The following is a 15,332-nucleotide window of genomic DNA, read 5'->3' on the forward strand; positions in this document are numbered from 1 at the left end:
TTCATGAACAAAACTGCTGCTGATGTGGTGTCTTTCACTGACTGCACTACATGCAACAATAGTCCAGGAATGAAACTGAAACATTTTAAGGTGACATTTCCAGATGCACCTTTCTATTTCCATTAACAAAAGTGCTCCTGCTAGGGTATCTTTTGCTGGCTTCACTGTAAACAGTTCCTGTGTTACATTATATTGAAGTCATCATTAACAGTACAGTGTTAGTTTCATCTGGAGCAGAGGGGGGAAGAAGGCAAAGGGGGGAGGGGGGGGGGAGAGAGAGAGAGAGAGAGAGAGAGAGAGAGAGAGAGAGAGAGAGAGAGAGGAGGGGGAAAAGGAAGCACTGTGTTGTTCATTCATTTTTATTTCCCACACTATCAAATTTCTTTTTTGTGTCACATTGGAATGTTATGATAACAGTTCACAGCAAAAAAAAAAAAAAAAAAGGGGGGGGTGTGTAAACATGAACTAAACAACACAATGAATCACAGGTATGGCTCGACTTTGGATGCAAATACCACCACACTAAGACCACCACTTACATTATTTGTTTCTTATTTAATTCAGTCATGTTACAGTCTTGCGTAAAAACAGAAAGGTGTGTTCATGTAATGAGAACACTGCTTTACTGAAATTTCTCATCACCAGTGATTACCACTATGGTACTGTTTACCCATATTAAATAAAGAAATTCTTAAAACTGGTATATTCCACGTTTTGTGTATGGGATGGGCTAGCCTAAGGATGGACATCCGTACACAGGGCCCAGCCTGCAGGCAATAGTTTGCCAACCTAGGCGCTCAGCAGTATTTCAGGAACAGGATCTGGGGCTGAGTTTTGGTTAGTGACATGGGCTTTGTCCTGAAATTAAAGTCATAGATGGAGCAAGGACTCATTACCGTGTTAGAATTGACATTGAGGTACAGATAGAAAAAGGAAATATAATGAACTGAGATAAACAATGGTCATGAAAATCAAAAGGTACACTGAAAACATAGTCCTGAAAAAATGCTGGAAGTACACACAGATAAAAAATAAATACATGAGATAGTAAAACCAAAAACCAGAAACTATTTGAGATTTGAGCAGGTGTGAGAATGATAGAAATAGGTACGATTCTCAAGTTCATGACATGTATGTGATTATTTTTAAGGTGAAAATGAAGTAGTGTCCTGAATGAAGTGTAACAGTGCAGTTTATGTGAGCCTGACTGTTACCAAAATGTGCTGCAAAATAAACATAAAACCAACAGAAAATAATGTGTTTTACGGTACACGTGTAAAGGACAGTACTCTTCAAAAGATTAAATCTCACACATCAACATGTCATAATGGACAGCGAGTTTCAGTATTCTGCCAAATTAAATTAGGTTTATGAATGGATAATGCATAAAATGAAACTTATTTTTATTCACCTATAACATTTAATGATACAATGACACTGCAGCTAGCATTATTTATTTTGACACTGCTTTTGACATCACAACCAATAATATATATACAAATATTTATAAATCACAATGCATTCAAAAAAAAGTCACACATAATAAAATATGTGAAATTTAAAACCACCCAAAAAGGACAAATATTTGAACCAAAGGGGAAATAAAATCTTTTCATCCATTAAGGGCACCCTTTATGAGCTGAAGCCCAATGGGACCATTAATAGCAAAAGGCAGTCAGTCCACTTGAGACACAAAGGTCTACAAAACCTTATTCATAAAAGTGTGAAAATCTGTGACAATAAAATGAAATGGTCCCTCTTGGTGAAATATGCATCACAATTTTCAACACTAAATACAATATAATATATCCAGTCATTTAGGTAATGAAATAATGAGACTAGAGTCATTTAAACACAGGTACTACTGAAATAAATTATTCTGCCCTCCTAAACACAATTCAGTTTTTCAGCAAACCAAATTAAGTGCAATGGTTCTCTTTGGAAGTAGTAACTTAAAATAGTAAGTATAATGCACCAGTTCCAATAACAAAAACACACATAAAAAACTAAAAGGTAGCAATATGCCCATTAAATATAAAATTTGTTCATCTTGTAGGAAAAAGAAAACCATAAAAGAGGTTTTCTGACAGCTGATGCAGGCTTAACACCAAAGTCCTTGCACATTTCACTGCCAGGCAAAACACGCATACTCTGCAGTCAATGTTTATTGAGCATTTCTGTCACACCATTTTACTTCACCAACATACAATACGGCTACCGTGGCAACACGTATGCCGCTAACTCCATTGGACAAATTGGACGAGGTGTTTGCTTTGGCATAGTCTTCCGTAAATGTAGGAATGATAATGACGACTCTGTCATCACATCCCCAAACTGAGATGGAAAAATGCTGCTGAGTTTCACCTGGGAAAAGTAAAATAAAATAAATAAATAAAATGAACAGACTTATAAAACTTATTTAAATAATGTATTGATACTATGGCTTCACTCTACCAAAACTATGGTTCAGTAGTTTTAGTACAGTACATAAATGATGTAGTGAATGGTGTGATTACCAGTAGTATTAGCAACATTAGTAGGGAAACAAAAATAAATCAATGTGTGGAACAGGCACTGAGAGCCAATGGCTTCTCTTAGCTTTTTGCTTGTTTGTTTGTTTGTTTTGGACATCAGTCAGTGTTAGTCCATTGTGTGTTTCATATTCTTAAAAATATAAATTGCTTTTTACGAGTTATAAAAATTAGCTGCTCACATATCTTCTGGGCTTTTATGTGACCAAAGCAATTACTTTTGATACATGCACAGTTTAATGCATAAACACAACATTATATATATATAGTACTCAACAGAACTTTCTTCATCATGATCAAAGGCATGAATTTCCTGTTTTTATTGATAAGCATGAAAGCTGTTTGGCAATAACAAAAAGATGTTTTATGTAAGCTTAACAAAGTACTGAAGCAACTTTTTTATTTATTTATTTATTTATTATTGTTACAGCATCCCTCTGTTTCATATTACAAACCAATTTTTGAATAAAACTTGAATTACACATTGACAATTTCAATATTGCTATAAATATTATTTCTTTTTAAGTAACATACAGCAGGATAACTGCATAGAACAAAAATGTTCCATAGGCTACATGAATCTTTACACATGGCCCTTTATATATCCTCACTCATTTTCTGGACAGTTCAGCGTTTCTGGTTCCTAGGGAAATCTAGGAGACACTAATCGCATATGCAGAGAAAGCAACTGAAACGATGTAACACCTAATTGTTAGGCAACACACCTATGGTACAGATGATGCAGTTGCGATCTTAACTGACCAAAATGAGATTTTCACTCTGCAGCGGAGTGTGCGCTGATATGAAACTTCCAGGTAGATTAAAACTGTGTGCCGGACCGAGACTTGAACTCGGGACCTTTGCCTTTCGCGGGCAAGTGCTCTACCAACTGAGCTACCCAAGCACGACTCACGCCCCGTCCTCACAACTTTACTTCCGCCAATACCTCGCCTCCTACCTTCCAAAGTTTACAGAAGCTCTCCGGCGAACCCTTGCCTGCAAAAGGCAAAGGTCCCGAGTTCGAGTCTCGGTCTGGCACACAGTTTTAACCTGCCAGGAAGTTTCTTAACTGACAAAAGCTACTACTGTAGTCAACACCTGCTCAAGACAGTTTACCCTAGCATGCAGCAATTTTACAACTCTAGTTGAGACATATAGAAATATGTTATCTTGGTACTGAAAGGAGCAGCAGAAGGAAAACTGAAGAGGACGAAACAGAGAATCTACAACAGATTAATTAACAGCAGGTATGCAGGTATGTTGCAGAAAATGAAAGGCAGGACAGGGAGAAGGAAAGGAGGAGTTGGAGGTAGGTAGAGAAAGAGAGGTGGAGGATGGGGAGGGAGTGACACTCTCTGTTTGTTTTAACTTTTTAATATGTTTTGTGTAAATGTTGAAAATTTAGGAAAATGTATTAATTACATTTCCACAATAACTGTAATAATTAATCTGCAAAGAAGTAGTAACTGTGTCAGAAAGAGCGGAAATGACTAAAGTTTTGATATATGACAGACAATTATTAAACTCCACAACAGGTTGAAGAGAAAAAGTGACTGCTGTTGGGTGTTCGCTGGATGGCTATGCACTGTGAGTTGCCATCCTTTATATTATGTTTAATGCTCACATTCTGAATTTTGCATGTTCCATAACCTCAATGCCCCCAGTAATAATTTTATTAGCCAGTATTTCTCTGAGTTTAGTAGGTATTGAAAGCACCATGGTATGATTCACTTGATATGATTAAGAAAAACTCGAGAGAAGACTAAATTTGGATGGTGGGACCACATCCCAACCTCTTGGTCACAAGCTGTAATTACTGTGATTCTGTATTCCACAGTTGATTCACAAAGACACACATTTATTTGTGTATTCTTCACAAAATTCTTTTCTTAAATTTTTGTACATTTCTGTTCACCATATAGATATTACCTGTACTTCGAGAGAAGTATAGGAAAGATACGTAAGCCTTGATTACTGCAATAATGCATACATAGCACATACTACACCTCCTGACTGCCTGGCAAATAACATTTTTCATTGCGACCAGACATTCTTGCTAGTTGCCTTATTGACTCAATAGAACAATTCAATTTATCAGCTTAATATAACAATAACATGAACACTACAGTATGATCTCTCCAGCTTTATGCAGCTCCATTAGTTTATTATTCAACAATGCCTAATTCACAATCTGAATGCTTCACACAGAGGTAAGGAAACTGATTCTGGCCTTATTTACGGTAGTAAATTGTTATTATGTCAAATAATTTGGATAAATCACGGAAAATCATAATGAGGATGTCTGGAGAGGTATTTAATCTCACTCTACTCAAAGTCAGATATAGCATACTAAACACTACGACATCTTCCTCAGTTTCACACTGTCAGTAGTTAAGGGAGAATGCTACACAATCTGCCATCTGGTCATTTATTGGGCAGCTGTACAGTCATTCACTGCCTAGGCATGTTCAGAATACAATTGTATGTTACCGACACTGATCCTTAGATGTCTTCAAACTCGCAGTAACTTGCCATGCGAAATTTCATGTACTACAAATCTGCATGTGTTATATAATTAACTGCACTGAAGTGGTGTCAACAGTATAAATTAATTTCTACAAATAAACTGTCCAACCACTCACTAGTAAGTCATCATGTAGGACAGCTCATTAGCAAGACCTCTCCTGTTGTTTCTATATGTTTACTTTATCACTAACAGAGTCAAAACAAGCTGCTGCTACCACCACCCGCCACAAGTTTATATTTTGTTTATTATTGTAAGAAACAATATGATTTTATACTCTTTAATGATTTTCAAGAAAATCAACAACAAACTATGGCAGGTAACAAGAAGGAAGAATAGTACTTAATCCCATTTATGACATAGTCCTTAGAGATGGAGGAGACAAGCTTGGACTGGATAAGGCTTGGGAAGGAAACTGTTTGCGTCCTGTTCAAAGGAATCACACACATTAAATAATTTAGGAAAACCAAAGTAACCTAGTTGTAGATGGACAGACGGATTTGAAGCCAGCTCTAACAAAAAGAGAGTCCCCTGCACCATACCGCTCAGTGCTGCTGCTGCTGCTGCTGCTGCTGCTACTACTACTACTACTATGACATTAACAGTTAGATAACAAAATAATCCCATCACCTAACAATGTACATGGAGACCACATGGATTGACTTGATACATTTAATGTAATGGCTACTGGAAACATATGTCTTGAAATCATATTTAGCATACTGAAAAATGTATACAGTAAAAAGTTCTACAGACTGCAACAGAAATATCTTCAAGTAGTGCTAAAATTGATAATCACCCGAGGAAACTATGACACTAAATTAAAAGGAATAGTGTTTCCAATACCTAATCATGACACACAGTTGAAAAAAATAGTTAACCTTCTGAAGGAGTCACATAGATGTCATTTTTTCTATAAATCAAACACCATATACAGACATGTCCATAGCTTCAAATAATAAATCAAACTCAATAAATCAGTTACAATTTTATTAAAGAACATCAAGGGTTGTTTGGTACTTACCACCCCTTTACTTGGCTGCATGCCCTGTAGCTGTGGACTATTAAAGCAAGTATCAATATGCTGTCTGAAAAATATAACACCAACTTTGGCTGCTGATGGTGGGAAGAAAGAATGAAGCTTAACTAAGTGAATGTCATAACCAGTATCCTGAGCAAGGCCGAAATTGCTCTCCAAGTTATCTGGGCGACTGTCGACTAACAGTAACCTCATCAAAGGATTTGCCATAGTGTGCAATGCAATATGAGCAGCGGCTGAGACAAATCCTCCAGTGTAACTATCAAAGGATTGCTGAAAAATAATGAAAACAAAGTTTAAAAACTGACTTAATGTCTAGTATGGCAGAATTGATTTTATTATTTCACGCAATACTCTCTTACATATAATCAAACACGCAATACTCTCTTACACATAATCAAACACGCAATACTCTCTTACACACAATCCAACTTCACTGTGAATTCTCTGTAATTATAACTCACCTGGCATGGTATCTGCCTTTCCTCGAGTATTATCCTGTATGTCGAAGGTGTAGGCTTATTGTCCAGTACCCCCTGTCCTAGACCTCTATTGTCATCCTGATTAAGTCGCCGATCTTGCATAACCTAGTATCCAATTGTAGGACAGTCAGAATTCACAGACAATACAATACATATTATGAAATACAACAAATACTTCTCAATTATTTAACAGTGGAAAATCCAGGGTGGAATGCAAAAATATTATGAACAGGAGAGTTGCTACTCACCATATCGCGGGATCCTGAGTCACGGATAGGCACAACAAACAGACTCTCACAAATAAAGCTTGTGGTCATAAAGCCTTCATCAAAAATAGACAACAGACACATGCGCACGCATGCCCCCCCCCCCTCCACACACACACACACACACACACACACACACACACACACACACAAATGCAACACATACTCATGCACCCAACTGCAGTCTCGGGCAACTGAAACAACACTGCCAATTGCCTGAGACTTCAGTCGCGTGTGCGAGCTGCATTTGCGTGAATGAGTGAGTAAGTGAGGAGTGAGTGCGCACGCACACACACGTGTGTGTGTGTGTGTGTGTGTGTGTGTGTGTGTTGTCTATTGTTGACGAAGGCCTTAATGGCCAAAAGCTTTAATTGTGAGTGTCTTTTTGTTGTGCCTATCTGCGACTCAGCATCCCCGCTATATGGTGAGTGGCAACTTTCCTTTTCATAATATTGTTACTTATCAATTATTTACATTTTCTCAAAACTATGAATGAATAAAAGTCATATTAAATGTGATTACATGCACTAAATGTGATAATCTCATTTAAAACATTACGTTCCACTTCATACATTTTTAGCACCAGCAAGATAAACAGCAACAAAAGATGAAGAGAATACTAAATGTCAGTGACAGTATTCCAAGTACTGCCAATAAAAACACTTCAAAGTAGAAAATACTACTCCTAGCTTTCAGAACTGTATGTTCCTCCCTCAGGGAGGAATTGCTTGGGTTGGGTTATGAACGGGCGAAAGAAGATACAGGTTCTATGATTGGAGAGAGAGAGAGAGAGAGAGAGTACCGCAGGTTAACTTCAGGAAGGTGGCAGGATGCAAAAATATGTTGGACAACCAGTTCCCATTTCCACAGTTCAGTAATGTGTGGGAGAATCACAAATACCCATTTGATGGAGCAGGCACACAGATCTCTACGTGTTACATTGCTGAGCTTGCTCACAAACTGGGTACTGGGCATCCCCACGATGGACAGTTGTTCTTTTTGCACATCCATTCAACCAGTTTAGTGCTGGTTATTCCTATATATGTATATAACAACCTTGTAGTGTAAAAACATGTTAGTTGATAACCACATAACCAACATACATGGTTTCACTTGTGGCTCTGACTTTGATGTTGTAGGATTTAGCAGCAGTGGGGCTGGAGTAAATGGTAATGTACACGTGCATGAGATACATTTTGCGGTGATAATAATTGCAAGGCTAAGAACCTGGGGATAAGATTAATAGTTTGGTAATGACATACCGTCTGACAAGGATTAGAAGGCAATGGAAGATGACAGTGATAGGTGTAGGAAGGATGTCAGAAAGAAATGATCTCCTTTCAGGGCTGGATCTGGGGAAGTCAAAGCTTTGACAAAGTAACATTTGGAACCATTTGAGGCCTGTATGACAAAGGGGCTGCTTCTGTATATTTGACTTGGAAGCTGATTTGGAAGGTCAGAGAAGGAAACTGTCTGGGATATTTTTTATGGACAAAATCTATGTGGGGTATGCAAGAGAAGACAGCATGAAAGTTATTGGTATAGGTATCGACAGATTTTGTTTTGGAGCAGGTGTGGTTGCCTGAGATGCCTAGGCTGGAAAGGAGAAAGCAATTGATGAGGAAGGGGTGGCAGATGCTGAAGTGATGGTATTGTTGCTTATTGGTTGGTTATTACATGTTATGAGTTTCGGATGTGAGCTTGAATGAGATGGAGGTCAAAATCAAGGAAAACAACTTTGGATCTGGAAAACAGCCCCAAGAATTTGAGTTTGGAAAAAACTTGAGCTGCTGCAGGAACTGCCCCAGATTTTGCCAGATGACAGTATTGAGTGGAAGTATGCAAAGTTTCAAAGGAACCATCCTGAGTTATGTGATTTAGAGAAAGAATATAAAACATGAATCTGCATGGTTGGATGGAGACTGAGCCCAAACTCCCTGAGTGCTAGAAAACAGTTGATCCAGTATGCTGCTAACAAATTTGTACTCTTAGTATATGGCGTAAATTTCTTGAAAATGTTATTTATAATAGACTATCCCAAACAACTGATGACAAATTGTCATCCTATTTTGCAACATTCACACAAAACGGCAGATGGTGTGAGCAATTTCTACAAATAATATCTTACAGTGACCAGACTTGCAGCAGATACTTCCATCATGATGGAAAAGAGTGCAAGCCATATTTGTAAGAGGGTATCATAGAAGGGATGCACAGAATTACTGACCAAATTCCCTAACCACGCTACCAACTGCATTATCCAAGCATATATCACATACTGACTTGAAGCTACTATCTGCCTTTAGCTCCTCTCCCAAACCTCACAGACTTCCCTTAATGCTGGGGAACAAGAAGCACTTTGAAGAACAAACTACAGAAAGTTACTGATGAGGTATTTTTACTCTATAGCTGAGTAAAGAACATGGATCTCTGTCTTTTTTTTTTTTTTTTGGGCAGTATCCCACCAATTCTCAAATTATCAATATCTGGATGTGCTAGTCTCTCTCCGCAAGATTTTCTCCAGTCTCACATAAAGGAGATGATTTATAGTACATCACCACACAAAATTACTTATCTCCTTTTCTTTCTCACACAGATTAATATAAAAAGAGAACTAACCTCAATCTGACCTCCTTTAAGGGATGCAAATCCAGCTGGCTGAGAAGATAATAATGTAAGGCGAACTTTCTTATCTTGAATATATGCCAAGCTTGGCATTGGATAGTAATTTCCTTGAAGTGGCAATCTTGGAAGTCGCTTTCTACGTATAACCTGCAAAAGCAAACATACTGTGACCACATTTTCTTCACTGTGGGTACCACAGCCATAAATTTATTATAAGAATGGGACATTTTTTTTACATAATCAATTATCTTTTAAACCACAAACACAGTTAAATTTGTAAAAAAAGTGAATGGAAGGACATAACATGAATTCACTGCAGCTTTTATATGTATGACACCTTTCTCTAGCTAAAAATTGAATAATAGCCTTAAGAGCTGGAACTCATTTTGGAAGTTTAAATACATACTGAGTAAGTGGAAAAATTCATTTAACATAAAACTGACTGTACAAAGGTCTACTGAAAACTAAGTTTTTAACAGAATACTGGAATAATATATCCACTTTTGCAAATATGTAGACATAAGGTGCCAGGAAGGCAACATTGAAATGTTACCATATTAGGCTGCAGCAAAAGCTGATTATAGAAAAGAATGCTACAACAACATTCGTAAGTCTTTTCAGTGCATGGAGTAGAAGGGTGATGGAAAATCGGTTCGTGAATTAAATGAATGAGATCATTGTGGAAGATACAGGAACTTGAAGTTTTTAGTCCAGTTTCTATTAGTAGCCTCAGATGTACAAGGGTTGACTGGAAAGTAATGCCTCCACCTTCGTAACCCTTCAACAGTTGGCAGCATTTGTATACAGCAGGTAGTGGCTTGTTCTGTAGCCTCTCCTCTACAGCTCCAGTTGGCACGAAGCCTTAGCATTAAACAGTTGTGTTGTTACAGTGTAAAGTATGGAACCCTGCGCAGACGATCGGTCAATGTGATTTAAGCAATGCACAGTCATTGAATTCTTGACAGCAGAAGGTGTCACTCCAAAGGAGGTTCATCAGAAAATGAAAGTAGTTTATGGTGGTTGTGTTGATGTGAGTACTGTGCATCATTGGCCAAAGTAAGTTTAAAGATGTTGAGGTGGGAACATGTGACCTGCATGACAAACAAAGAGTTGGATGTCTTGTGACAGCAACCACCAAGTTCCACAAGCAAAATGTTGACAGATTGATTCAGGACGATCATCGTATCACTCAGAGAGAAACTGCAAGCACAACTGGCATTTCACAAGAACGTGTGGGTCACATTATTGCTTTGCTTGGCTATCGGAAGATCTGTGCATTATGCGTACCCTGGATGCCGACTCCTGAAATGAAAGCTCACAGACGTGAAATTTGCCAGGAATTCCTCTCACGTTATGAGAATGAAGGTGACAGCTTTCTCCATTCAATTGTGACAGGAGATGAAACATCAGTCTATGGAATATCGACACAAAGACTCGCCCCAGAAAAAAATTCAAGCCTCAGCCCTCAGCTGGAAATATCATGGCCACAGTGTTCTGGGACACAGATGGTGTTATCCTTGTTGATTCCTTGATCGTGGAACAACAATAAATTCGGAGTGTTACATCACAATGCTGTGAACTCTGGAATGATGGCTAACAAGGGTCTTAAAGGAAAAGGGAAATATTTTTGTGCAGCATGACAATGCCAAACTGCACTCTTCACGTGCCACCACAGCAGAACTTCAGAGACTGAACCCCACCACCGTACGGCATCCTCCATACAGTCAGATTTAGCACCCTCTTACTTCCATCTGTTCCCAATAATATAAGATGGTCTGTGGGGACATCGTTATGCTTCTGATGAAGACCTTGAGAGAACTGTGAGACTGTGGTTGTGGAAACAAGAGTGTCAACTTCTTCTATGACGGCTTCAGAAAACTTGTTCATCGTTGGCAGAAATTAGAGGCATTACTTTTCATTCAACACTCATAATAATGGCAACCTTCTTTACTCAGTGAAATACTTGGCTGTAACATCAAGACTAACAACTCTACATACTCCATGTCTTCCTTACGTCAAGTACAGCGGCAAGATATTTCCTCTAAAGAACATCCTCCCTTTATTTAAAAAAAAAAAGCTTTCCACTTATGTGTCAGTCTCATCCTAATCACTTATAAAAATTTATTGCAAATCTAACATTAATAAGATTGTAATAGCACATATGAAAGTAAAAGAAGAACTTGATGAAACACTTTTTAGCCTATAACGGCTCAAACAATATCTATTTAACTACCCCCTGAAAGTAATTTCACCAACATTTTACTAATAATACTTGTAATACAGTGAAATAATAGCCACATTCTTTTCCACATTATCAACCATAATTTAAGATTATGTCCAATGCCATAGCTACTATTTTTAAGAAGGAAAAAAAATTCACAGATAGTAGGTTTTCCATAGATTTTCCCTTGGAACTGTAAAACTTATCAATTCTTTGAATCGGTTACGTTTTATACAATCGCATAGAACTTCCCAGAAAAAAAAGACGCGTGAAAGAAGTTTTGGAGAGACTTTTAATAAAAAAGTAGAGAAGTTTTGGAAAGACCTTTGATTTGCAGCAACATATACGCTGCATATTTTCGTATTATGAAAGTATAAATTCGAACTGCACCAAACACAGCACATTAGTTTCCGGAGTGTTGAAACCGAGGTTGCTTGTTCTTCTGTAAGCCAGTCATATCTCAAGCCACGAGATCTCGCCAGCCAATGACAGCAGCTATTCAGAGCATATGACACGTGTTATAGTCAGCCAATAGCAAGATCACTGGTTACATAGCGCGAACACACAAGAGGAAAAGTTAACGGTTTACATTAATGTACACGGTACCGTATATCTACAAGAAAAGCTAAGCTTTCATGTATAATATTGGTCTCTAAGATTAACATGCTACAACAGAAGCTAAGTTTCACATCAAATATTGATCTTTTTTTGCGTGTGTTATACTTTAAGATACATCACACAAACGTGCCAATAAATTTAAAATTATGACATACATGTCTTGGCTCGAAATTCTTGTAAGTGGGTGGTCCTCAAACTGTTCAGTTTCGAACGCTCTGTGATTTAGAAATCCATCCCACTTTCTCACACGTAACATAATTTATCTTGCGTAAAAGGAAATTTACTTTGAAAGTAATGCTTTTGCAACCACTGTTCGCAATACTATCAGGAGACTGTTAGAAATAGGTTCGATTTACCAGTTGCTAGAGAGCGCCAGAAAACAGGAATTATTGTGCGTGTGCAACTGCAGTGGTGTAGGAAGCCTGCATGTTCGTGTGTATAAAGCACTAAGACAGCTTACATTACACCATAAAAGAAACAGGGCATCAGAGGATACTCCAAAGAGCATAGGAATTTCGTAAACCATACTAAAATGCATAATTCGACTTCAAGTGCAAATTGGCTTTTTCCAGATTCACTATGAAGTAGGTCCCATCTGATATTAAGCATTTCAGTGTGGATTTTGGGATGTAAATTTTCTTGGAGTACCAGTATTCTATGAACTCATTTTTGGTTCTTTATTGTGGCATAATGCCATACATGGCAGAAGATGATAACGTGCACTTGAAATTGCACTTGAAATTCAGCAAACAGTTGGAACTAGCCAATACTGTAGAATGAAACACTTCGTTTCAAATAAAATGATTGCCTCAGCGGAAAGATTAATAAAGCCAAATTTCATTAGCAAACTTGCAAAAATAACTTCATTGTTCTGCAAAGCGATTAATGCTTGACTGCTACTAACTTGGAAATAAAATAAAATCAGAAAACTGAAACTAATAATATATTTTTGCCCTCCGCAATTATGTGAATGTATTTTAATTTACGTGATAGCTCCCGGCCACAGAAATCCGTTTTATTTTCATTTTATGTGGGAGCTGTAAATGAAGAGAAGCGGCAAAATCACTTAACATAAACACAGGTCACGTGGAGACTAACCCCCTCCCCACTACAACTCAGACAACTCTGTGTCTGTGCGAATCTGGCAGCTAGGGCGCATGAGAAAAATTTTTCTCGTTTGCATCTGGCTGCTTGCTGCTTCTGCCGATACAGCTAATAGCCAAACTTCAAGTAGCGGAAAGCAGGCGAAGGTACTGTTTATACGCGAGTGAACTGCGCATGCGCAACAGCCCGCTGGCAACTGGTCAAACGAACCTAATGTGAACAGTTGTGACGTCATGCTCATAGCAAGCAGTTTATTGTTACGAAGTCTTCGCCTTTGACATATTTTTGCTATTTGCAAATGCTTGTGCATGCACGGTGTTTTGTTGTTGTGAATTGCAAATTTCCTTTGCCACTAAAGTTTTATTTTTTCCTCTCGTGTATATTTTATTGCTGCAGTATCATTCTCCAGTAGTAGGATACAGTAACATTCTTTCCTGGAGAATCAATTCCTAAAAGTCAAAATTACAAAAATTTAACTGAAAGCTAAAACAACGAAAAATTCCCAGGATTTCGAAAAATTCCCGGTTTTCTCCCGGATGAAAAAGTTCCCGGGTTTTTCCCGGTTGTCCCGGGTCATATACACCCTGTTATACTTTATAACCCCCCTCCCAAAAAACAGAATCAAATCTGGCAAAATTATGCAAAAAAATACATAATTTTTCAGTTGATATAATATGTACAAATGGGGTTTAGAGTGACCAACTTATTCGATAACAATGTAAAAAATCTGGCCATAAATCAGTAGAACTAATGAGAATAGCAGCTGAGCTAGTTAACGACATTAAAAACTAAACATTACACATAATTACTTGTATGGAAACAAATAGAGAAGCAATGCGACAATAACAAACCAATACGTAAAAAAATTGGTAGGAGGAGGTGAGACACACTTAATCACTACTAAAAGGTAACAATGTGGAACATGCACGCACATGCATGCCCCCCCCCCCCCCCTCTGCCCTTCCCTCCCCACACACACACACACACACACACACACACACACACACACATATATACGCGCACTAAGATATTAACATTGCACAAACTCATATTACGTAATGTAAAACAAACAATAATGAGATCCAGGACGCAGAAATAATGTTAATTTTCTAGTAGACTTCTATTTGTGCATCTAATACAAAATGAAACTTCATTTTTTTCTTAATACCCATAAAGATAACAAATTAAAACTGAATCAGTAACCCAAAAAGCAGCAGGTTTATTTCTCATTAAGCAGCAACACTGTCTGAAACTGCTCATAAACTGGATCCGTGACAAGTACGACAGATGAATTGTGTTTCTGAGACTTGTATGACTGTTCATAGTGCCTGTTGTTTATTGCATGGAGTTCGTGAATTAGAAATAATTGAAAATTTTAAAAATGTTGTCATGGTGGGAACAACAAACATTCATTACGTTACAAGTAAAACATGAGAAAAGGATGTGATAAACTCACATGGGATTGCAATTTACTTGGGATTGTGTGGCTATACTATACTGCAGCACTGCACAGTAGACAAGGACATTACAGGAATGCCGTGATACAGCCACTAAACAATTCTGCAGAGTACATCTTTGTACAACAACAGATCCACAGATGATAAATGCAAATGTAGGCTACTATGCTCAAAATCTGAAACACTAATTGTATCCTGGTGTTACGAGAAACAGAGCTTTTCTCCGGGAATAATGAAAACTGTTGCTGCTCGTATCATCCATAATATGAGCCATGTGTCATACGACATACAGATGTAGTATGCTACAGAGTAGGGCCAGAAGTTATTAAATATCTCTGTGATACTTTTGCTGCAGTAAACTTTCTTCAAATCATCAAAAACTGTTGTTTTAAACAGCAAATACTGCCAGCCAATTATTTCAAAACATGTTAACAGGAGTTAAAACACAGGATTACAATAATTTCA

General features: G+C 37.7%; 1 protein-coding gene across 2 annotated transcripts in view; it reads right to left on the bottom strand.

Moving 5' to 3' along the window:
- Positions 1-1,386: 1,386 nt before the first annotated feature.
- The window catches only part of LOC124582178 (alpha-mannosidase 2), a 199,248-nt gene continuing 185,302 nt past the window's right edge, over positions 1,387-15,332 (bottom strand). For both annotated transcript variants that reach the window (XM_047131307.1, XM_047131310.1), the window contains exons 18-21: positions 9,462-9,614; positions 6,559-6,681; positions 6,080-6,367; positions 1,387-2,364 (exon numbers count right to left, since the gene is read on the bottom strand). In XM_047131307.1, coding sequence (XP_046987263.1) covers positions 2,215-2,364; positions 6,080-6,367; positions 6,559-6,681; positions 9,462-9,614 — 714 coding nt within the window. In that variant the 3' untranslated portion in view covers positions 1,387-2,214. The remainder of the gene's footprint in view (positions 2,365-6,079; positions 6,368-6,558; positions 6,682-9,461; positions 9,615-15,332) is intronic.

The sequence above is a fragment of the Schistocerca americana genome, chromosome 1 (genome assembly GCF_021461395.2).
Source record: "Schistocerca americana isolate TAMUIC-IGC-003095 chromosome 1, iqSchAmer2.1, whole genome shotgun sequence".
Taxonomy (NCBI): Eukaryota; Metazoa; Arthropoda; class Insecta; order Orthoptera; family Acrididae; genus Schistocerca; species Schistocerca americana.